Consider the following 25,439-nt stretch of genomic DNA (forward strand, 5'->3'; position numbering starts at 1 on the left):
AAGATTAAGGTTAAACTAGGCTGGTTCGTGGGGTAAAGTGACCAAGTACCTTTACTTAGGTTTGAGGTATGTTTACTTTATTGGAGTTTTTCCAGTTTTCGGCCTAAGTACTTTTACTTCTTCTCCACTGCATCTCATATTGTACTTTTACTCCACTACAATTATTTCAAAACTTTAGTTACTAGTTACTTTGTAGATTTTGATTATTATTACAAAACATACATTAACCACTTCAGCCCTGTGAACGTGTAGATCTGCCATTTTTAAATGATTTTTATACATTTCATATATTTGAAAACTTGTAAAATAAGTCCATTTTGATACCAAATTTATATAGCCTACTTTTACAGAGTGTTTCTATATTGCAGTATTTACATTTTTAGTAAAAAATGTGAAAACAACTTTTTCTACAACTTTATTGAATTTAGGCCACATTTACACTGGCAGACAAATCCAGCCTGAATCAGATCTGTGCCACATCCAGAATCCAAATTGGAATTCGATTGGTTTAAATGGTCACACATTCACATGGAACAAATCAGATTCCAATCTGGATGTGACACAGATCTGATTCAAGCTGGATTTGGCTGCCAGTGCAAATGGAGCCTTTAGTTTGATAGTCTGATTGAGGGAAATGCAAGGCAGGTGCATTTCAATACTATTTATGGGCTCGGTTCAGCCGCAAGAGGACGCTGTTGTTTTTATTAAAGAGTAGACAGACACAGACACACACACACACACACACACACACACACACACACACACACACACACCGACGGACGGACGGACGGACGGACGGACTGACGGAAGACAGACAGACAGACAGACAGACAGACAGACAGACAGACAGACAGAGGACGTATTTCTGCTCATCATCTCTCGGAGGACGGGAGCGCGCAAGAAATATAGCGCGCGTCCGGGACTGGAAAAGAAAGTGGCGTCGGGGGCGCGCTGCGCACTGGAGGGGTAGCGGGAGTGGAGTCTCTCTTCGGAGATGCCTGCAACGCGAGGCTAGAGTGGAGTAGAGAAGAAGAGACCCAGCTGTTTGTCATCAAACCCAACATCATCCCAGCTCAGATCTGTGGAACGCCGGACCACAGCGACACGACCTGTGGACTCTGTTATTGATTGGAGAGGGCAACTCACAATATTAGGTTACATTTCTGTAGCCTGGTTCGAAATTAGTTTTAGTTAATGTGACCAAATAGATTTAATTACTTTTTTCCTTCTTCTCACTCACAACTGAGTTTCTCCCGGAATAAATACATACTTGTGTCTAGTCGAGGCTACATTAGTGTGTTGGCCTCGTACATTGTCACGAATTAAGGACCTCGCCTACGTGGAGTCTACATGAGGTCTGGTGGTGGAGATGTGTGCGCGGTGATCACCATCATCATGTCCATGACGCACCACCGGTTCTCTCTGCTCCTGCTCGGGCTGATGTCTGTTCTTCACACGGTGAGTTAACGGACAGGGTTCCTAAACTTGGAACATTCTTTAAAGATAGTTTATTTAAGATATAGCGCTGTTTCCCAAACATTGGGTCGGGACACATGTGGGTTGCGGACTCATTTTTATGGGTCACTTAATTTTTGGTTTCAGCAATTTCACGAAGAAATGAAATAAAAATAAAAGAAATTCCACAAATTAGAAAGAAGTAGTGAAAATAGACGATCTGCAAGTACACAATGTGAGCTCTTTTGGGTCTATTCTAGTGGTAAAAAGTTTTAGCAGAATTGCTCAGTAGGCGTTGGTGGTATAGTGGTGAGCATAGCTGCCTTCCAAGCAGTTGACCCGGGTTCGATTCCCGGCCAACGCAGCATCTTTATTTCAATGAATTGAGTAGGCTACAAACGACCCAGATGTAAACATGTCAATTGTGCTTTTTTAGTTTTAAATCATATTAATAAACCTTGTATCCGAAACGAACTGTCATCATGTAGGCGTCTTCCTGCGCGAACTGCTAATAAAGTAGGCTATTCAATCAATAGCTCCATTGTCTGTGGTTCTCTAACTTTTTCATGAAGGACCCCCTCTATTATTTGACCGCGGACCCCCAACTGGAAAATATGTTGTGCCTGCAGGGACCGACCCCATACAAGAATTACGGTGTTAAAATATTTCAAAATATTCCTAAATGTATTTTTTTATTTTTTTATTTTTTTTATAGCAGATCTATGCTCCACAACACCCATATAGGCTATATTGGGGACCCCCTCAAGGACTCCACTAGTCATATCACAACCACTGTACAATGTACATAGTTTAAAATATGATTATTTTGGGGGTCGCGGCCTGAAAAGGTTGAGAACCACTGACCTAGGAGGACACAGGAGCAGTTTGCTCGGGTGACAGATGTTTGAGATTTATTAGACAAAGTCCTTTCCCCCAACAGGTTTAGATGTTAGGGTGCATGCTCATTCAGAAGAGCAGCTATACTATATTAAGTCATGACTCATGTCAAAGCCATTGACTTTAAACACTCTGCATGCGTCAGCATAGTGAATAATGGTGTTCTTGGAGATAAGAGGGCTTTTATACCAGAGTGCGTAAATCAACAGGATCATTGCTACAGCCTACAATTATCCATCCCTTTAGTCTTAATAGCTACAGATTTAATCACACAGGAACTACCTGCAATGTCAACAGTGTATTTCTTGGCCTGGCTTACAATAGGGGCAGTGGTGTAAGTACATTTACTCAAGTATTGTACAGCTTTGATGAATTTTTATACTTAAAGAGGCTGTATAGCCAAATAAATACGATACAAATGTAGGGGGAGAGCGGGGTAAACTGAGACACTTTTTTCATTTTCTCCCCTCTAGGCGAACTAAAAGATATATCAGTAAAAATGTACACATTTCCCAGTAATTTGGGATGTTTCCTAACAATGGAAGTTATCAGAACATATTCAAGACAAAAGGCAGAGAAAATATGATTGTTTTAAAAAAAGTGGTCTTGTGTCTCAGTTTACCCCAGGACCGGGGTAAACTGAGACAGACCAGAGAAATCAACGGGGTAAAGTGATCCACTCACTTTTTTCACTTTAAAACTACCATAAAAACACAAAAACCCGGTTAACCGGGTTAAATATGCGCAATACAAAAATGTACATACCAGACATTCTTTTAATAGGCTTTGTCCTGTCATTTCCACCCATGTGTCAAATAATGTGACACATGGGCAGAAGGAAAAAACTAAAAACCCTATAAAAAATTGATAGAAGGGTTTACCAAACTTTCCTCAGTTGATCCTTATGTAATTTCTCATGTAGAATCTATTTCTGCAAAGTATATTGTTGTATTGTGCATAACTAATGAAATAATTCGCATATTTAGTCAAATGTAGTCAAACTAGAGGGTCGCGGCCCTTCGGGCCGCTCACATCTAGTAAAAATTTTTTTTTTTAAAAGTTAAAAGAAAAAAAAAAAGTAAAAAAAAAAAAAAAAAAACGTTAAAAAAAAAAAAAATTTGGGGGGGGGGGGGAACTATTGTGGCGGAACTATTGTGCCGCAGCGCACGTTTCCGGTCGGACATATTTGACCGGCGGACTATTTTATACAGAGGCAAAATATGAGGGTAATAACGAATACAACTGTATACAGAGGTTTGGAAACGACATCTTGCAAAGGTGACATGGGTGTTTGAATTTTTGGAGCGGTGTGAAACACAGCTCCGCTATGAGCAGCAATGTGTGTCCAGTGTCCCACAATGTGTCCAGTGTCCCACAACTATCTGGTTGAGTTTGAACTGTTTTCGCCACCTAGTGGCGGAAGAAATTACCTCTGGGAACTCAGATTGAGTTGACTTTTTTCAAATTGATTACTCATGCCATGGACACTTGAGTTCAATTATATATATATATATATATATATTTACCTGGAACTGCTCAAATTCACCGCTCCACTTCGAACCGAGGTTTGATTTTTAAGCTATATTTAGTACATATGTAGTACATCTTGGCCAAGTGGTTTGGTATTTAAGTTAGCGATACATGACCCGGAAGTAGATCACTTACTCTTTTGTAGTATTAAGATATGCTAATTATCTCATTAATTATGCACAATACAAAGAAATATATATCAAAAATGGATTCTACAGGGGAAAATACATTAGAATCAACTGAGAAAAGTTTGGTACACCCTTTAATCAGGTTTTTACAGGTTTCTCCCTGTCTTTCATGTTGGGATAATGTGAGATAGTGTCTCACTTTACCCCGAAGCAATTGTCTCAGTTTACCCCACAGCCACATTTTGGGAAAAGGGATATTTTTTATCAATTCAGGGTAATCTTCAGCTAGCATCTATCACATGGATTTATAAGTTGGTAGTTCATCAACATGTATGATATAAAATGTTCTCCCCGCATCAATTTGCTTTGACACAACAGCTGATTATGTTGACAGCAAGAAAATTTACTTTTACATGCAAAAAACACATTTTTGTGAAAAAAGCATGTTTTCTACAGCACTATCAGGTCTCTCTTTTCATGACAAGTGGGAAATTCAAGGGGCTTGAAAATATAATGGTCACATGACCAGTAAATGTGTTCCATTGCCAAGATAAATGGAGCGTCTCAGTTTACCCGGTGTCTCAGTTTACCCCGCTCTCCCTATTAACAGTTTGTCACACAACAGAGTTATGTTATTAACCAACAGACAAAATTTGAATGATGAAAAAAATTGAAAAGTTTCAAAAATTACGTTTCAAAATAGTTGAAATACAATGCTGGCCTCTCTGCCAATGACTATAGGGGCGTGTCTAATGTACAGAATGAAGCCACGCCCATTTGCGGAAGTATTTCGCCTCGGTTTCCAGTGGTGTAAGTAACTAAGTAAATTTACTCAAGTAGGCTACTGTACTTAATTTTGAGGTACTTTTACTTATACTCCACTACATTTCAAGAGGCTAATATTGTACTTTTACTCCACTGCAATAATTTGAAAACTTTAGTTACTAGTTACTTTGTAGATGAGACTACTGCATAATTCACTGTTTGTCAAATCCCGCCCCATTCTGCTCTGTTACTAAGTGGTACAAAATACCCAGGGCAGATTGTTTTTATAGTGGCAGTGAATGGGGGGAGGGGGTATTTTCATTGCCTCATTATTGCTATTTAAAGTACCAAAGGAAAAACATCTAGGTGATATTAATAAAAAGGGAAGACAAAGGTACAGTAGCAAAACAGGGGGTTTCCCCCAAAAATATATGTTTTAATTTGTTTAATCCCAGTGGGACAGAAAACACTAAGGCAGATTGTTTTTACATTGGAAATGAATGGGGGGAAAAAAAGATTCGTAGCCTCATTATTGCTATTTAAAGTACCAAAAGAGAAACATCTACTTGATATTAATAAAAAGGGAAGACCAAAGTACAGTAGTTACATTGCAAAACAGGGGTTTTCCCCAAAAAAATACATGTTTTAATTAGTTTAATCCTCTGAAAAAATCGGAGGAGAGATACAGAGAGAGAAAGCACAGTGCATCTTGGGTAGGAAGTTGTGGAGTTATAGGCTGGCTGTCAACATAAAATGTATTTTAATTGTAATTCTGCACATTTAAAATATATGTACCCAATCGAAACTCTTAGTTACATTGATATTGTTCATGTGAACTAGTTTGTTGAAGATTATTCATTATAATGAGCGAAATCGCTATCACCTCGCGGCACCGTACTGCACGCTCGCCGTGCTCCGCAGTGCGCACCGTGGTGAAAGACTGAAGCAACATTCTCCCACTGCACAACTCCACCCCCGATAGCAAAAAGTGAATGATTTTTTTCTGGTTGGCCAGTCAGGGAGTCTCAGGGACCAATCAGAAGGCTGACAAACGGTGAATTGATTGATTTTATTGAAGTATTTATTAGGGGGTCAATGGGTCATGCCTATGTTCCCTCGACCCTATGTTCCCTCAGTGAGGTTAAGGTTAGGGTTTGGGTTAGGGTTAGGGTTAGGGTTAGGCATAGTGGTTAACCATGGACCCTTTATTAGAAGGCATAGCAGGAGAACGCATTTGACCCTTTTTTTGTGCCAAATCTGGGTTGGACATGATCTGTGGAGCTGCCTCTGGTGTTGTAATTGTGAACATCCTTGATGTTTTGGAAGTATTTTGTCAGGTACATGGATATCTTAGTGGTGTAGTGTATCTTATACACCAGGCCCGTTGCAAGATGCTGTTCTCTGTCAAGTACCGCGAGCCGCCCCGCGCTTAGAAAGTGATTAGCGGTGAGGTGAGCCCTAGATGCAAGGTTAAGCAGAAGCCTAATTAGTTTGTTTTTAGGGCCTTTGAGGCGTGGTACCATACGTGGACTCCATAGTCAAACTGAGTACTTTTACTTTTGATACCAATACTTTTGTACTTTTACTCAAGTACATTTTGAATCCCGGACTTGTACTTGTAACAGGGTACTTCTACATTGCAGTATTTATACTTTTACTCAAGTAAAACATTGAGGGTCTCATCCTAACGTCGGGGGATCTCCATATATGGGCATAAAATGGATTGTATGTATGATGTCAGATGTCATAGACGTCATAGGACTTTCACATAACGAATAACTGAGTAAGCATGTTTGGGTCTCACAGTATATCTCCATATACAGTCCATGAATCTCCATATATGGGTACCAGGGGTCTCCATATATGGGTAACTGAGCCGATATATCACTGGTCAGAGGTTGCTTGTCGCCCTTAGGCGTCTTACTGGTATGTCAATAAACAAATAACTTAATTCACAATACAGTACTTTAACTGAAGTATTTCAAATTTTCTATACTTTTACTTCTACTCCACTACATCTACGATGCAAATATTGTACTTTTAAGCTGGTTGCACACTGCTGCGTTTTTTCGTTGCAAAATGTGTTTTTCAGGGCAAGGAGAGAGATAGGTAGAGAGAGCAAGGGATCCACTGGTCCGAAAATAAATACGAAACGGGCGGCAGTGTGCATACTTGATTGACATAACGTGAGGTTGATTTCTTCATTTACGTGTTCCGAAATTCGCTCCTATATTCGGCCGAAAAAACGCAGCAGTGTGCAACGACCTTTACTCCACTGTATTTTTGATACATTTTAGGTAAAATGTGAACACCAGATGATGTGATGACTCAAATGATGCCCCTGGCTACAGACTACAATTAGCCATCCCATTACTGAACAACCTGCAATGTCAACAGTGTGTAGGCCTATTTCTGAGCTTGGCGTAAAATAGAAGGCATACAAGCAACACAGCACAAGGTGACCCATAATGACCTGGCTCCAGGGCAGCCACAGGCCAGTTATATCTGCATGAAGGGCGTTTTGTAGAGTAGAGTCAGAGTGGTGCCCTGCGTTAACCTGGTGTAAAATCATTCATTATAAATAATCATAGAGGCTGCCAAGGAACAAGACCCAGTTCAAAATGATGCAATAAATTTAGATTCCACCGTCTTAGTAACATAGAAATGTTGAACTGATGACCCGTTTCTATGTGGAAACCACTGCAGATTATTGACTGACACAGTGATGTCATTACGTGCGCATCCCGCATCAAAAACTCATTCAAGTCGCCCAGGGACTCATTCATGTCATGGTCCTGGGGTCCCAGGGATGCGCCTCCATTGGAGTCCATGTTAAAATAATTTACCGGGTCGCGGTAAAAGAAAAACATTTTAAAATTCCACAGACACCACCATTGTTCATGGGTGAAAGCATCCTACTTTACCCTACGTTAACACAAATAAAATCCACGTAGAAAGTCTTAAACAGGCGATAGAAACGTCAATGTTTTGATTCCACCGACGTTCGACGCCATTTTGCGCGCCCGAATTCATTAGTAGTTCAAACATTAGCCAATTTGTAAAATAAATATAAGAAATAGGCAAACATTTGGAAATAGCCAATCTACAAACTCACAGCGCTCGAAAACATTGTATTGAGGACTCATAAAACTTTTCTGGGACCCATTTGAATGACCACCTGTGGGTCCCGGGACCCATTACATTGAAAACCTAGTAACATCACTGCTGACAGACAGACATGCTTTTTGCTCTTTTGCTCTCAGACTACCGTCTCTTCATTTCTTCACTGACACTTTTAACACAACACAACACAACACAGCACGAACGCACACACACACACCCAAATATCCCAGTACAGTATAGTGCCCAGTGTTCTCCCTAAATAGTGCCCCTGCTCAGTCAAACAGACAAAAATCCATGATGAATTATCTCAAGTGCCCTGTGTTCCAAATGTGGAAAAAAGTGCCCTGTCTTCTCAAAATACTGTCCACTCTTCTAGATAATGTAGGAGCAACAGCAATGCTAAAACACAGGATAGGTACAGACAAGAGTAGAGAGATGAAAAAAACCCCAATATATATATATATATATATATATATATATATATATATATATATATATATATATTAAAGTTGTGTTCACACAAATTATATTGTCTTTGCCCAGTATACGGTACTATATATATATATATATATTAAAGTTGTGTTCACACAAATTATATTGTCTTTGCGTCGCTTCATTCGCAAAGAGAACTTCGCTCAAGTTGTGATATTTCAACAAGCAAAGACGAAAAAGAGGTGTATTTTGCACATTTGTGTCGCTCGGTGCAGCATCACGTCAATGTGCATCTTTTCACTGCATAAAAGTAAAGTCTTCGCCTCCTGTATGCATGCACCTTTGTAGTCTGACCCTAGATATCTGTGCTAGATTTGACTGATATTCTATCAACAAAAACAACTTTAACATTCAATACTATCACAAGTGAATACTGCATGAATGTACATTTATATTCACTGGTGATTCAACAGCAACAGTGATCCTTAACATCTGTTGTGGTTCCGTAAGCTGTAATGTACATCGCAGATCCCTGTAGAGTAGTCCATATGCAAAATGTACAGCCAGGAGTCAGTAATCTAAGCACGGACCGGAACATATGCTGCATAATACTTAAAGGAGAATGAAAAAACTTTATAGGCTGATTTAGTAGTTTTCCAGTGCAGGTTAAAGGTGATACACCATGAAATTTCACTTTTCCTATTTTAAAACCTTTTTTTGGGGTCCCACTAGCACCTTCTATCCTCACAAAGTCCCATTTCTGACCGTTGTGTCTTTCTCTGGTTTTGAGAAGGCGAAGGTTAAAAGTATCCCACGGGTTCTCAAAACAGGCTATCCAGATTTGCTGCCGATTGTGACGTCATCTGCCGATAGTGACGTCATCATAAAAATAAAAAATAAATAAAAAAATAACTTTTTTTTCAGCTGAAAGGAGAGCACAACGGCCCATTACTTTAAGCAACACAACTTTTGCAGCTGCACCCATCAGAACTTGCATCAAAGCCCTAATAATAATTATAATAAATAATTGCTTTTCTTTGCGTTAGCATCATAGCATGGAGTCTGTTCTCTAGAGACTAGAAGCGGAGTGACAAAGTCCATATGGGACATGCGGGAGCGCTGACCGCTCGCTCTCATATATCCCCACGGGTGTGTCGCATTAACGTTAACGACGAGTAGTGTGGTTTGTGATCATCGCACACAACGGCGACGCTGCCATTAACAAGCGAGCTTTCGTGTCAAGCATGCATGCAGAGGCAGGAGGTAAACAAAACGCATCCAGTCCATAGAGTTGATACAGTCAGGCAAGTCAGCGCGCACTGCTATGACGCGCGCATCATCCCGGTCCAGCAGTGTTTCTCAACCTGTAGTCCGCGGACCTGACTAGCGCCGCATGCATGCACAACAGTCTCCGACACACACACACACACACACCCGGTCCTCTCACATTTGGAAAACATTAACGCTTATAACGTTTTTGAACAACGATTAAAACAGTCATTTTTTGGGGAAAAACTTTAGAAAAATAAAAAAAATATATATATTTTTTGATTTTTCGACTCATACTTTTTGAGTCGCGGTGAGCATGAGTCGATCGACGCGTCGATTTTTTTTCACTTCCCTACTATGCATCTGCAGCTAATACATTTTTTCTTAAAGGAGTAGTTCACCCCCAAAATGACTTTTTTTTCTATTGATTACTCATGCCATGGAGAGTAGAGTTCAATAATATTTTTTGTTTTTTGTCACATTCCTAAGACAACAATTTGACTTGAGTAAATTTACCCTCATTGATTCCGAAACGGGTCACCATCCGGAATGAATGGGGGTACATTTATTGTTATCACATTTTTGTCTTAGGAATGCGACAAAAAACTAAAACTATTATTGAACTCTAGTCTCCATGGCATGAGTAATCATTAGAAAAAAAGTCATTTTGGGGGTGAACTACTCCTTTAAAAAAAAAATAATAATAATAATAATAATACTTTTTATCCCACTATTTTTTAACCCATTTACACCCAGTGCCAATTGCCTATGTAATCCTGGGCTCTGCTCTCCCTCTGCCGTGCCTGGGGAGACAACGGACTGATCTCATGCTTCCTTCTATGCATGAGTAGTCCTAATACAATTATTAATACCTGTGTTACTACAAATCCTCGTCTGCCCAGGAAGCAGATAACATTATAGTATGCGTTATTCATTTAAGTTCCTATTAAATGTTTACTTCTCAGAAATCCTTGACAATCCCAGAGCCACATGCAAGGATAGATTGTCAACCAGTGGTGGAAAGTAATTAAGTACATGTACTTACAGTAAGTACAGTTTTGAGGTAGTTGTACTTTACTTGAGTATTTCTATTTTCCAATACCTTTACTTCTACTCCACTACATCTCGGATCCAAATATTGTACTTTTACTCCACTACATTTATTTGCAAACTTTAGTTACTAGTTACTTTGTTGCTTACATCATGGTGAACTATAAGGTCAGCCTCATCATCATCAGGTGTCTTGCTCGGTGGCGGGGACGATTGATGGCACCAATCTTTTCCAGTTGGGTCGATCTAGTGCTAGGTCAGCTCAGTGTCAGCCAGTGACAGGTGGGGTAGGTCCCTGGTGGTGATGTCATCGATCCAGTGCGCACCGCGGGGGGGCGTTTCCAGCTGTGGCTTTTGACTCGAAGTGGAGGATAGCGTGAGTAGGGTGTTCAGGGGGGATTTTGTTTACGTGGCCGTTCCAGCACATCTGCCGCTGTGCTGCCAGACGGTACGCGGAGGTGGGGGGGGAGATGACTGTTTGGAACGTTACCGCAGCATAATGTTAGTCTAATAATCTTGCCATTTTATCCCCTCTATTGTGCGCAGTGCTCTGGTGTCGAAGACGTCAATTCTGTCAGCCAGGGTTTTGTTGAGAGGCAAACAGAATTGAATGTGTTATAGATACGTATTTTGGTCTCTTGTTATGGCGTCTCCACACAGCGGCTTCCAGAGAGTTTTTCATGGCACTGGCTGCCAGGGCACGTCTCAGACTTTTCTCGGTTGCTATGTTGCGGTTGTTAGCGACAATGGATCCGAGGTAGATAAAGGACTTCACAAACCTCCCCACTGATGTGCAGTGGCTTATGCAGCCTGCCATAATGTTACCATGATGTCCTTTTTAACCTGAACTAGACATCCTAGGGTTTTGCCTCCCTTTAATTGCTTAGCTTGCTCCAGTCTCAGACTAACTACCAGAGATGTGTCCTCTATGTAGGTTCAGATGGGAAATAGTGTTTATAACAGGCTACTTGCATTCATCCCGCAAAATGGGTTAATTCCAAATAAGGGTGAAACGTTATGTAAAATCCAGAGGCCCTTAGCTATACAGGGGCTCTTGGTTTATGAATTTTATTTTCCTATAAATATTAGGGATCCAGTGTGACATGTTCTCATGGGACCCAGAACTCTAAGTTGCTCCTCTGACCCCGAGTACTATAATATTTTAGAACCCAGAACACGAGGACACTTTATTGCCAAGTATAAGATTCATGCAAGGAAATTGTTTTGGCAAAGGGAACGGAGCAAGACTATCATCAATATGCACTGAACAGTTTACTCACCACAGCAGCTATTCAAGACTATCATCAATATTTACCAGTATATTCTGTTCACATACTGTAGTACAACAACAGCCAATGCCAATGCATTTCAATGAGAATGGTGTGGATTTTTGGTTTTGCGCAGCTTTCTGCGTGTCGTGCAGACCTTGCGTTTATGCTGGAGCAGATAAAATCTCCACGTAATTTCTGGTTTTCCCCCTCTGTCCAATCGGGTGAGTCGGTGCTGGATACGGGGAGGGTCCTGGAGGTGTGTGACAGGTGCGTCACTGGCTTTGGGACAAAATGTGCTCTCTGCGTTTTTAGTCAGCTGCTCACAAAAAGAGTTTATCAGCTGCCATACTTTGGTGTGACCGTGCCCTTACGAGTAAAAGTCTGGAATTCAAAATGTACTTGAGTAAAAGTACAAAAGTATTGGTATCAAAATGTAATTAAAGTACCAAAAGTAAAAGTACTCATTATGCTGAATGTCCCATCTCAAGTTCTCAAATGTATAAAAAAATAGATCTATAAGCTAGGGATGGCCAACGGTCAGGGTTGTTAGGGTTACTTTTAAAAAGGAATCCCCTACAGTTACAAGTTACTTTGCAAAAAAGTGTAGTCAGTAACGTAATCCGATTACCACAATTTAAAAAGTAACTACTGGTTACTTTCAGTTACTTTTGGATTACTTTTAAGCAAAACTCGATTTATTATGACTGATAACAGTATTATCATAAAATATCTAATTTTGAAGATTTGCATACTGGATAACACCACTTGTACACATACTGTAATTCACACAAAATACTGCATGTTCAGAAAATAGGTTAGATCAGGCTCTCAACCTTATTTTTTTACCAGTACCACTCAAGACAATATTTTTCTCTCCAAGTACCACCATATGATGTTAAAATACAGTAGTGTACACCTTCCCCATCCTATTCATAGGCATGCAGGCACAGTACACACAGAAGGCAAAAGTATACCTACAAACAAAATAAAGAAAAACGACTTAATAGCTTTATATGCAAATGACTGGTACTCTCTTTCTAAGCAATGGTCAAATGTTTAATGTCCATATATACTGTATACTGTACATAGAGTAGGCATATATAAGAAATATGTATATTAAGGTGCTGTACTGTTAATTTCCAATTCCAAGCATTCACTTGTGACGTCGGCCGCCTCTCAATGCAAACAACCAACCTCTGTCACTGACATACTCTTGCTGAGAACGACCAGCATCCGTTCTCCCATCAAAAAAAATAAAATCATGTTTTACTCATAACAATCCATAGCCAGCCTCGATACAAGACTGACCTATGACTGTCTTGATCCAAGGCTAAACAAGCGAAGCTTAAACCAGCGCCCACCAAGTTACACCACTTTTTCATGTCAAGGACCCCCAAATGGACACTTATTAGCCAATGGACCCCCATTTATTCTATCTCTGACCCCAATTTATATTGTAAAATCAATGTTAATTTTAACTCTCACTGTACACAGTGAGAGTTACAGACCCATGGTCCATTTGTTTCCAAACTAGCATTTAGCTGGGGGTGCATTTAAATTGTGTACACTCTACAGACCCATAAGGGTCCATTTGGTTCCTAACTATCAATTAGCTGGGGACTCCCTGGGCTGGAACTCCCTCAAGGACCCATGTAGGTCCCCGGACCCCACTTTGAGAACCAATGGCTTAAACAAGCCACCTTTAGCCTGAAGCTAACACTAGCCAGATGCTATGGGAAGCTTTATAAGGACAGCCTTTCGCTTACCGTTGTAGAAACAGCATGTGTAAGCCTTCATCGATCATATCAGTATCTCCTTCTGTCTTGTGTGCAGTTTTCCTTTCAGATGGATTGTTGTAAATATTCCATAAATCGTCCCTGAACCTATTTGTTAGTGTTAAACTTATCAGTGCTGCCATTGTAATTAAAGGCAGAAACAGCGTTCCAAAATAAGATTATTAGCTTTTATTTCCCAACAGAAAACGAATAAATGCCCAGTGTTTTCAACCAACCTCTCCACGTAACGCTCAGAGTAAAAACAACAACAACGTGTTACAATGGACCCGGTATCCCAGCCAATCACAGAGAGGGATACGTCAAATAGTAGTCATTGATTGGCTGAGAGACGTTCCGGGTGGAAATGGTGTCAGCAGACCTACAAATTCACAATGCGTCGCGGTTAGACACGTTGTGAGCTTGTATATCTGCTATTTTCGATGCGCACCACCGTCTTACGACTGAACATAGCATAACATGCTGCTGTTCCCTGAAGCGATGCTGTGACAATGTGTACTGGTATTTCTACTTGAGTATTTTATTGTTTGGTGTTTTTATAACTTATTTGTAAAATTCATGAGGGGAGGGGGAGAATGGAATCCACCATGTAACCCCCGTCATTCACCTCCGTTACTGTAATCCAGATTACACATTTTAAAATGTAACCTAGGACTTTACAAGTTACACGTTTTTTGTAATCTGATTACGTAACGGCGTTACATGTAATCCGTTACTTAACAACCCTGCCAACGGTTAACCGTTACCGTTAAACCGATAAGAAATTGGTTACCGGTAAGCACTAACGGTCACATTTGACCGATAAAAAAGAAAAGAAAAAGGAAATCAACCCATGTGTCACACCAAAAGCCCCGTACACCAATATCTACGCAACATCAAGTCATCAACGATGCAACTATACGCGCTGTGGTCACACATTTCTGGACACCAATGTCTGTGTAACATCCATGCATTCACGCATTGCGTGACTCGCAGGAGTCGTACACGACTTGTTCATCAGGAAACAAATGCTCCGTCGTTGATTGGATTTTACAAAACAGACCCCCGTCACATTGAATCCCGTTTAAGAAGAGCTTAAAACACAACTTTCTAATGTTACATGTTGATGACGTGAGGAACGCTAAAGTCGTCTTTTACCGAGTAGGACATGCGAAAATAACAAAGCTCAGAGTCGCAAATTCAATGATCGCTGCATCAGCACACACAAAACACGGGCGAGAGAGAAGAAAATTAATGAAATGGACATCACGTTTAGCCGATTCAACTATTCCAAAAGTCATACGATTGAAAGTTATTGCTCTACATGCGAGCATCTCGCTGCGGCTGTTTTGTTAGGCGAGAGCCAGGGAGTGCACAGAATGTTAGAGAGGCATGGGCTGAAGGGCCTTTTGGTGGACAATTCTGTTGATAAAAGTTAAGGGCTCCAGCCCCCTTTGCTGTATGTGCGCACGACGCACGTGCCTGGTGACAGCGCATCACATTACAGACTGATCATTTAAATCCCACAGTTTCTTTGCAAAAACACATTTCTTTTAGAAAACATTTGTATTCTTGTTTCTCCTAGTTTTATTGTTTTTAATGTGTAAATATGGCACTTTATTATGGGGAAAAACGGGTGTATTTTCCTTTTTTAAATTGCTAAAATAGCGCATTTTTGAACACATTTCCTTAACGGTTAACGGTTAATTAACTGATAAGGCCTTACGGTTATCGGTTAAGAAAAAATCTCCATTTGGCCATCCCTACTATAAGCTCACAATGCGTCGCATCACGACACATTGTGAGCTTGTAGATTTTTTCAAATGACCGAAATGTATATAGGGCTGAAGTGGTTTCTGTATAAGGTTTTTTTACAAAATAAAACAGATAATCTACAAGCTCACAACATGTCGCACGACTCGCATCACAGCACATTGTGAGCAGCATGTATACGTATGCTATTACTTAGCAATTTCTTTAACATTTTTGAAAATATTTGACTGTAACGAAAGGCCCAAAATAGTTAGACCAGGTTGAAAGTGGTCTACCTGGCACAACCTGGCACACTAATATCCCTCTCTCACACTCTCTCTCTCTCTCTCTCTCTCTCTCTCTACAAGAGAGAGGCATACAAAATGAGCCCTGAATGACCATAACAGGTCTGTATTGTAACTCTGAGAGTGTACGGGTCCATTTGGTTCCATTTGTACACTCTAAGAGTTATGGAGGTTGAAAATAAAATGTTTGAAAACTACTAGTACTAGTAGTGGACTCTTATGTGCCATAGTGTCATAGTAAATCAGTTTCATACATGTTCTGAAGAAAACCTGGAGACTTGGCATTCAGTAATTGGGTCTTAAGATCAAAATAAGAACATTATAAGGGTGTGTAAAAAAAGAAAATCTAGAATTTGCCACGGACAAGGACACGTCTTTGTCATGGGCACATTTTGTCTGTGTAAGGACATATTGATGACCCCTGCTAATTACATGTTTAACCAGGGTCTAGTTAGACCTGGTCAACCAGGTGAATGCAACTAAATCATTGTCAGCGGAATTGTCAATGAGCTGCTGAAGTGTACACGTTTTAGCAGTTCAGTGAGCGCAGTTCAAAGAAAGAAAGGAACAAAGAAAGTCTGGTACTGACGCACACACGTCGGGTCAGCCGGGGGGCTCTCTTGTCTGTCAGCTCCCAAGAAAACAACAGCAGACAGGGTTTGACCCCCAACCTCAACTACCATCACCTTTTCACCACTTTTCTCTACCTGTGCTCAGTGGAAGCTCATGTGGCCCTAAGGAGTTCTCGTTAATGCTAAGCCCTTGCGCTCACAACCGCTCTCAGCCTCTCGTCTGTAGTAAAAATAAAAAAATCCACTTTCGATAGCCTATACTCACCAAAACAAAGATGGTTTTAGGGAGCTGAAAGCTGCCCCTCACCTCGTCTAAAATACACTTTTTGGCCAGAAAAGAAAATATTTTGCCGGAAGGCAGATCTGGTCAATGGATTTTTTCTATTGAGAAAATCTCCTCTACAGATTTTCTCAATAGAAAAATTGGAGTAGTGGAGTATTCCGTTGAAATATTTACTTTTCTACTGATGAGAGGCTGAGCGGACTCATCGGTACCATAGCGTTAAGGAGAACTCCATCTAACACTATGGACCAGAGATAATGTGGCCCCCTCCTCCCTCCCTACCACTGTCTGTCTGAGGTCAGAACAGACAGACAGACTAGTGTTACACAATGCCAAGGACTCGGGTACAGATAGATATTTATAATTTAGAACAAGGTTGTCCAAACCTTTTAAAAGATGGACATATTTGAAAATATGAAATGCTAGGAGATGCCTGACTGCATCTCCTAGCCTGTCACCTTTGGAAGTCATATACCGGTACATTGCATAATTTGATATAAGGGTTAGGGTTAGGGTTATAATAATATCTGTAGTGTTTTGTTGGGCAGTGTAGCCAAACATGTGCTGTGAACAAAACAAAAGCAATGCAGTCTTTATTCAGCATTATTTCACATGCATGCACGATTGCACGGCATTGCTATCGCATTTATAGACCAATAAATGGCAGTGTAGCCAAATGTAGCCAGGTTTAAAAAGATACCAAAATATATACAAAATTGCTTTTGTTGCCACCGTCAGGTCGCAGTTAGTATGAAAACGTCTAGCTCATGTACGTCTGTCCGTCCGTCCTTGTGTCACGTTAATACACAACATTTTGTTACCTATCGACTTCAGTTCCTCCCTCCCATTCCATCCATGAAGACAGGCTAGTTCACAAAAAGTTGTAAATAACGCATTTGGTGTAACACTCACTCACATGGGTCAGTGGTGCGTCGATGATTGGCTGTGGCTTTCACAGGCTTTTCACAGGCTTTAACGTGCTGTTTAACCAAACGCTGCTCACAGTCAGCTGCTTTTCAGTGCGACCTAACAGTCGCTTCTAGGCCTCAGGGCGTCTTACTTGTTTCACATTGTTACATATTTGTGTTCTTAAGGGTTCTACTAGTATTTATTGTATTCACTGTTGCATTGCTATGCAACATGCATTCATCCAGCTCATATGCTTTGGAGGAGACCTGACTGCCACTGATTGGTGGGGCACCTTCAGACCTGTTCACTGATTGGTGGTGTGTCCAAAAGTCTTCGACATTTGTTTCATGTCTTGAAAATGCATTATTTGTAAATTCTTTATATGTATATGAACCCAAAACTAACAAGAAAACAACAAGCCTGAAAACAAAAACCTCCCTTGTCAACCTGTTTGTGACAATCCTTTTATTTCCCCTTGATGGGATTGTAACACACATCTTGAGAATGAAACAACACAAGGAACAAGCAGTAAGAATCCTTACAAATTCTACTGCGAAATAACATAATGTTATTTCGCAGATATTATCTGCCCAGGTTGTGAGTGTTACTGTGTGTGTGTGTGTGTGTGTGTGTGTGTGTGTGTGTGTGTGTGTGTGTGTGTGTGTGTGTGTGTGTGTGTGTGTGTGTGTGTGTGTGTGTGTGTGTGTGCGTGCGTGCGTGCGTGCGTGCGTGCGTGCGTGCGTGCGTGCGTGCGTGCGTGCGTGCGTGCGTGCGTGCGTGCGTGCGTGCGTGCGTGCGTGCGTGCGTGCGTGCGTGCGTGCGTGCGTGCGTGCGTGCGTGCTGCGTGCGTGCGTGCGTGCGTGCGTGCGTGCAAGCATGTGTGCACTTGTGCTTGTTGCTTGCATCATTCATCAAATCCCTACATGTGTGTATGGTCTGGTTAGGCACATTGAACTTTGCCCCCAGGGACAGTGACAAATTCTTGTTCAGAATGCAGTAGATCATCTGTCCTAAACCAGTGGTTCCCATTTAGCTCGAGATCCAAAAGAGAGATTAGACCTTTCCCCAGGACCCAAACTAGTGAAAATAGCACACAACGTGGCGCTTTCGCTCCATGTTGTGAGCTGGTAGATCAGCTATTTTCACTACTTCTTAAACGTTTGTTTTCTAATTTATGGAATTTCTTAGATTGTTTTTATTTATTCATGAAATTACTTAGAAAAATCATTGAATTCTTTTTGAAAAATGTTGCCTTTTTAAACATTTTTGAAATAATAATAATTCAAAACAGGAAATAAAAAAATTAAGGGACACAATAAAATGTGTCCGCAACCCACAAATGGGTCCCGACCCAGGGTTTTGGAACCAGTGACCTAAACAGTCAAACAGCACAAACTGCTTCTGGTGATTTAAAGTTTGTACGTCATAATTGCGACCGTAGGTCGCATTTACTATCAAACCCTGCACAAAGTGTAAGTAGTGTCAGTAGTGTCAGTCCCTCTGTCTGTCACACCTCACACGTCACACTCTTGCCCTGCTCATATCTCCGCAACCGTTGCCCCGATCCATGCCACATTTTGCACACACGTTCCTTGCCTGCCAAACTACAACCTCCAAGGACCCCCGGAGCTCCAGGGACCCCCAGGTCCCTGGGGGACCCCCAGATGTAAAAAATGACCAAATGTAAGTCCGTCAGTCTGTCTGTCACACCTCACACGTCACACTCTTGCCCTGCTCATATCTCCGCAACCGTTGCCCCGATCCATGCCACATTTTGCACACACGTTCCTTGCCTGCCAAACTACAACCTCCAAGGACCCCCAGAGCTCCAGGGACCCCCAGGTCCCTGGGGGACCCCCAGATGTAAAAAATGACCAAATGTGCTAAACTGACCAAATGACCACCCCAACGGGGCTGCTCACGGGGAATTCCCGGGGACCACCGACTCCTGGTGCTCCAGAACGGCTGCAAAAGTGGTGGCGCCCCCAGTGGAGGACCCCCTACACTGCAGCTCACATAAAATGCCGTAACTCCGGCTAGGAGCGACCGGGACAGCCGGGGCCGGTACCTATTCGTCCGCCTTGCCGGCGCGGAGACCCCACCCCTCATTTCTCACATGGCCCTCTTCTAGCGCCACCATGAGGCCGATTCTTGCAAAACACATTTTTGGACACTGCTCCTACAATTTTTGCCCTAAAATCACGCAAATCGTTACACAGTATGTCTACACTCATCCCATCAACATGAATCTCTCCCATATAGCGCCACCTCCAGGCCGATTTTTAAAAACACATTTTTGGACACTGCTCCTACAGATTTTGCCCTCAAATCACGAAAATCACTACACAGTATGTCTACACTCATGTCATCAACATGGATCAGGAAGATTTTGGCAAAACACATTTTTGCCCTATTTGTGGAGATAAGTGACCTACGGTCGCTTATCTCCCGATTAGGGTGTCTTACTGGTGATCAACAGTTCATTGACCATTAAAATAAACATGCTCTTAGTGTGCACGTGGCCCACCCATCTGACCACTTAACACCGCAGCCATGTGGACAAATGGTTGGGATGTTCAAGTGGGCCCTGAACCCGAAAAGGTTGAGAACCACTGGGTTAAAGGGCTGTATCGAGTATTACCCAGGGGGCAAAGGAAGGTGTGCTGCATTTGCCCCGACATACAAAGTTGTCCACCAGAAATATTATCTATGACCCAGTAGGATCACAACCTATATGGACAACCCGGTCAACTTGTACAACAAAGTCCAATATGGCCGCCTTTAGTTTTAATGGGGGGTGAATAGGGCAAAATTTTAAACTGAGGGATATTTCCACGAAACTTCACAGGTTGATCAATGGTATGTATATGAACATTTTTTGTATTGCAAGTTTCCATGAAATCCAATATGGCCGCCACAATATGGCCGCCATAATGTAAGGACCCAGAAAATAGGTTTTGCCTCTAACTTCTGAACCAGATGAGCTAGAAACGCAAACTTGGTGTCTATTTCATGGTGTCTGACCATGGGAGACTCAATGGAATAGCTAATTTTATTATTGTGTGTGTCTGGACCTTTATTGTGCATATTTGCAAGATGGTGGACTCCCAAAATAGAGCTTTAACATAATTTCTACCATGATTGTTGACTGCTTTTGCAAATACAAGCAATATGAATCCATTTGCTAAGATTTATGGCACAGAAGGGACTGATACCTGTATTATTCTTGAGTTTGCATGTTGTCAAAATGGCTGTAAACAAGATATTATATTTCCTGTCCGATTCTACTGTATGTAGTTGTAGCAAATGACTTCAGATAAAATCAGAGACCAAAACAATGTATCTTAGAAATTATGTTTTAATAAAAAAAAAGAAAAAAAGAGAGAGATTATCTCAATGAAATGAATGCAACTGCCTTTTTGGGTCTTTCACACATAGACAGGCACAACACATGCTTTCCAACAACTTCAGCTTCAGGGAAATTATAATGAACACATGATTAAAACAGGCTGCATTATAATGCAAATAATTGCTAGTCACTATCACTGTCATGTGTACCTATCCTGCTGCATCTTGTCTCCAGTCCTTGGCAACGACACCCCAAGTAGCATGCAATTCCCTTCTTTGCACATGAACAGTTTTTCTGGCAGCCTTTGATACAGCTACATGATATTGCCTTGTCCATTGATATAGGCCAGGCTGGCTCTGTAGATGGACAGGGGACTGCCTTCCCATCACTGAGAGACCATCCATATTCAGTGAAGCAAGGGATGTCTGGCTTCGCGATGTGTGCAGTTTTATCTATTATGGCTGCTAGAGCAGCTCTTTTCAGGTGCAGGCCAAAGGCATTTTCTGTAGGTGGCAGCAGCTTCAACAGGGTTGATCGGTTATTTAGGAACTTGTACACTCTCAGCTTTGCCAGGTCAAAGTCCTCCGAATGGTCAGCTTTTGATGCATATACAGCTATTGTGAGGTCTCTAGCCTGATTCTTGACATCCTCTAAGAGGGAATAAGAGGAATTTTCACCAAACTCCTGAAGTGCAGGGAGATCTAGACCCATGCTGGTCTTGAACCATGCCTTCTTTCCAGTGAAAAAGACCCAAGACACAAGACAATCATACCAGTGTTCCCAGAAAGGAGACTGGTACCTGGTAGTACTGAGGCAGGGGTTGATCAACAACCCAATAATAGAGTTTTGCGACTCATTCAAACGACACATAAATCTATAAGACCCCACCATTCCGAAAATCAGAAACACCACCATTCCGAATATGTCGTTTCATTTTCACCCACCTCCATCCACCCCCACCAACCTCCACCCACTTTCACCCACCTCCACCCACCCCCACCCACTCTCAACCTCCACCCAATTTCACCCAACTCCACCCATCTCCACCCACTTCCTCCCACCTCTACCCACTTTCACCTACCCCACCCACCCACCTCCATCCACCCCACCAACCTCCACCCCCACCTGTACCCACATCCACCAAGTTTCACCCAGCCCCACCCACCTCCACTAACTTTCACCTACCTCCATCCAGATCCCTCCACCCACCCCACCCATCTCCACCCGCTTTCACCCACCTCCACACACCTCCACCTACTTTCACTCACATCCACCCATTTTCCCCACCTCCAACCATTTTCACCCATCCCCACCCACCTCCACACATTTTCACCCACATCCAACCAGTTTCAGCCACCCCCACCTACCTCTGCTCAATTTCACCCACCTCCATCCACTCCATCAACCTCCACCTACTTTCACCCAGCTCTATTCACTTCCCCCAACCTCCACCCACTTTCACCCAGGCCCACCCACTTTTACCCAACTCCACCCACTTTCCTGCCCCTTGGAGTCGGGTGAAAGTGGGTGGAGGTGGGTGGGGGGTGAACGTGGGTGAGGTTAAGTGGGTGGAGGTGGGTGAAAGTTAAAATAATTTAAATTTCGGAATGGTGGTGTTTCGGAATGGTGGTGTTTCGGAATGGTGGGGTTTCGGAATGGTGGTGTTTCGGAATGGAGGCCCGTCCCCCAAGAGGCAGCAGGATAGGTACACATGACAGTGATAGTGACTAGCAATTATTTGCATTATAATGCAGCCTGTTTTAATCATGTGTTCATTATAATTTCCCTGAAGCTGAAGTTGTTGGAAAGCATGTGCATGTCTATGTGTGAAAGACCCAAAAAGGCAGTTGCATTCATTTCATTGAGATAATCTCTCTCTTTTTTTCTTTTTTTTTTAAATTAAAAAATAATTTCTAAGATACATTTGGTCTCTGATTTTATCTGAAGTCATTGCTACAACTACATACAGTAGAATCGGACAGGAAATATAATATCTCGTTTACAGCCATTTTGACAACATGCAAACTCAAGAATAATACAGGTATAAGTCCCTTCTGTGCCATAAATCTTAGCAAATGGATTCATATTGCTTGTATTTGCAAAAGCAGTCAACAATCATGGTAGAAATTATGTTAAAGCTCTATTTTGGGAGTCCACCATCTGGCAAATATGCACAATAAAGGTCCAGACACACCCAATAATAAAATTTGCTATTCCATTGAGTCTCCCATGGTCAGACACCATGAAATAGACACCAATTTTGCGTTTCTAGCTCATCTGGTTCAGAAGTTAGAGGCAAAACCTATTTTCTGGGTCCTTACATTATGGCGGCCATATTGTGGCGGCCATATTGGATTTCATGGAAACTTGCAATACAAAAAATGTTCATATGTATACCATTGATCAACCTGTGAAGTTTCGTGGAAATATCCCTCAGTTTAAAATTTTGCCCTATTCACCCCCCATTAAAACTAAAGGCGGCCATATTGGACTTTGTTGTACAAATTGACCGGGTTGTCCATATAGGTTGTGATCCTACTGGGTCATAGATAATATTTCTGGTGGACAACTTTGTATGTCGGGGCAAATGCAGGTTTCCTAAAAAAAGGCTGGTTTGCCCCCTGGGTATATGGCTTATGCCATGGCTTCAGTCTCATTTTGACGTTCTCTGTCTCCTCTTGGACCAAGGGACCAGTGTCCTCTACTGTAATGCAATCATTTTACTCTCCCATTTACAAAAGAGCTGCCTCTTGTAGAAAGCTGTTTCGTTGTGTGATGCCATATGATGCATTGTGCATGCGTGTAATTGTATAGTATGCTTGTTTAGGTTGTGTTACTCTGGCCTTATGAATAGGATTGTCATGTTGAGTCTCGATATGATGATATGAAACATCGTGGTCATGGTTACAGTGTACAGAGATATGCTCCAACACTACTGGTCCCTCTAAGCCAGGGGTAGGCAACCTTAGGCACGAGTGCCAACATTGGCACAGGGGAGGGTGATCACCGGCACACTGGCAGAAGTGTGAGAGAGAGGATTTTTTTATTTTAAAAACAAATCGCAAATTACATCTTGCACAACATTCTACATTCATTAAAACTCTGAACTCTGACTGGGGAGGGCGTCAGGGAGATAGATGGGTTAGTGCTCTGGGTCTAATGATCGTTATAACAATGTCCTGCCAATCAAAATATGTTAAAATATTTGTCATTATTTGTTTCTTAAACGTGGTCAATTAAATGAAGTTAGCTATTTTATAGCAAATTACATCTTGCACATAATTCTACATTCATTAAAACTCTGAACTCTGACTGGAGAGGGAGTCGGGGAGATAGGTGGATTATTGCTCTGATTATGTTCTGCCAATCAAAATATGTAAAAATATTTGTCATTAAAATTTATGTTGACATGGCACACTGACACTCGAGAAAATAAAAACATGGCACTTCATTTCAAAAAGGTTGCTGACCCCTGCTCTAAGCTATATTGCTTCTTAGATTGCATGGAACCCCGCAATAGTTTCAGTTGATTTGTTGATTGTGTATTACAATTTAGGCATTTAGCAGACGCTCTTAATCCAGAGCGACTTGCAATAGGCAAGGACAGCACAATGTACCGTTGTTTCCTGTTGAGATTGATATCCTGGGGCAACCTGCCAAGATCACACATGGCACACAGGTCTTTTTTCCTTTTTACTCTAAAGAAAAGCGGTGCATTTGAAATTACATTGCAGTACACATCATGGGGTGATCACTGCTTGCCTCCTGTGAATTGTTTTATTTTTATTTTTGTTTATTCTCTTTTTATTTCGTTGCTGAGTGAGGTCAGCAGACAAAGTGACATGAGTGAAAAAACCTGGTTGAAATCTGCCAATCTCAACAGGAAACAACGGTAATACATCAAATAGAAATAGTAATCTAAAAACATAGGCTGAACTAACCTGACTGCTCCAGATGGTGGCAGCAGTGCGTATGCCTGCATAACGCTCTGCCTTACAATCTGGGATCGCTCGGGGAGACCCGATGTAAGGGGCGGGCGGCGGGCCATTTTTTCAAATTCTTCAGCAGGTGATTGGATGGGGCCGTCTGTCTATCACAGTCTGGGAGTGCCAACTCCAACCACTCATATTGGCCTGTCTGCATGACGTTACACCCAGAATCCGCCTCCTGGGTTTCCACGTGGTCTGCAGTCAGACTCTATTGGCTCAGAGCCGCTCAGAGCCCGCCCATAGCTGCCGCTGATTGGTCCGGCCCGGGACTTTACGAGTGTTATCAACTCTCCCCGAGGAATCTCAGATGGTAAAGGCAGAGCGTTATCCAGGCATACGCACTGCTGCCACCATCTGGCGCAGTCAGGTTAAGGCTGAACCAAGAACCTTGATAAGATAAGAATTATGATACATAATTCATGGTTTGTGTATGAAGCTCATATGACCATATAAGGTTATATATTATGAACTGAACTTACAGCATGGGACCACATTTTGGTCGCATACTGTAGGTTCAGGCAAACTGATTACAGGTCATAATAACTTTGGTTGCCCTGACTACAAAACCATGATATACTGTATGCCACT

General features: G+C 41.8%; 1 protein-coding gene across 1 annotated transcript in view; it reads left to right on the top strand.

Annotated features, from left to right (window-relative positions):
* Positions 1–1,119: 1,119 nt before the first annotated feature.
* LOC308280702 (vasoactive intestinal polypeptide receptor 2-like) overlaps positions 1,120–25,439 on the top strand; it is a gene marked incomplete at its 3' end in the record, with an annotated part of 68,734 nt that continues 44,414 nt past the window's right edge. Inside the window, exon 1 of the mRNA XM_080755021.1 lies at positions 1,120–1,458. Coding sequence (XP_080611147.1) covers positions 1,351–1,458 — 108 coding nt within the window. The remainder of the gene's footprint in view (positions 1,459–25,439) is intronic.

Source organism: Nannobrachium achirus (genome assembly GCF_963921795.1).
Source record: "Nannobrachium achirus genome assembly, contig: SCAFFOLD_288, whole genome shotgun sequence".
In the NCBI taxonomy this organism is placed as follows: domain Eukaryota; kingdom Metazoa; phylum Chordata; class Actinopteri; order Myctophiformes; family Myctophidae; genus Nannobrachium; species Nannobrachium achirus.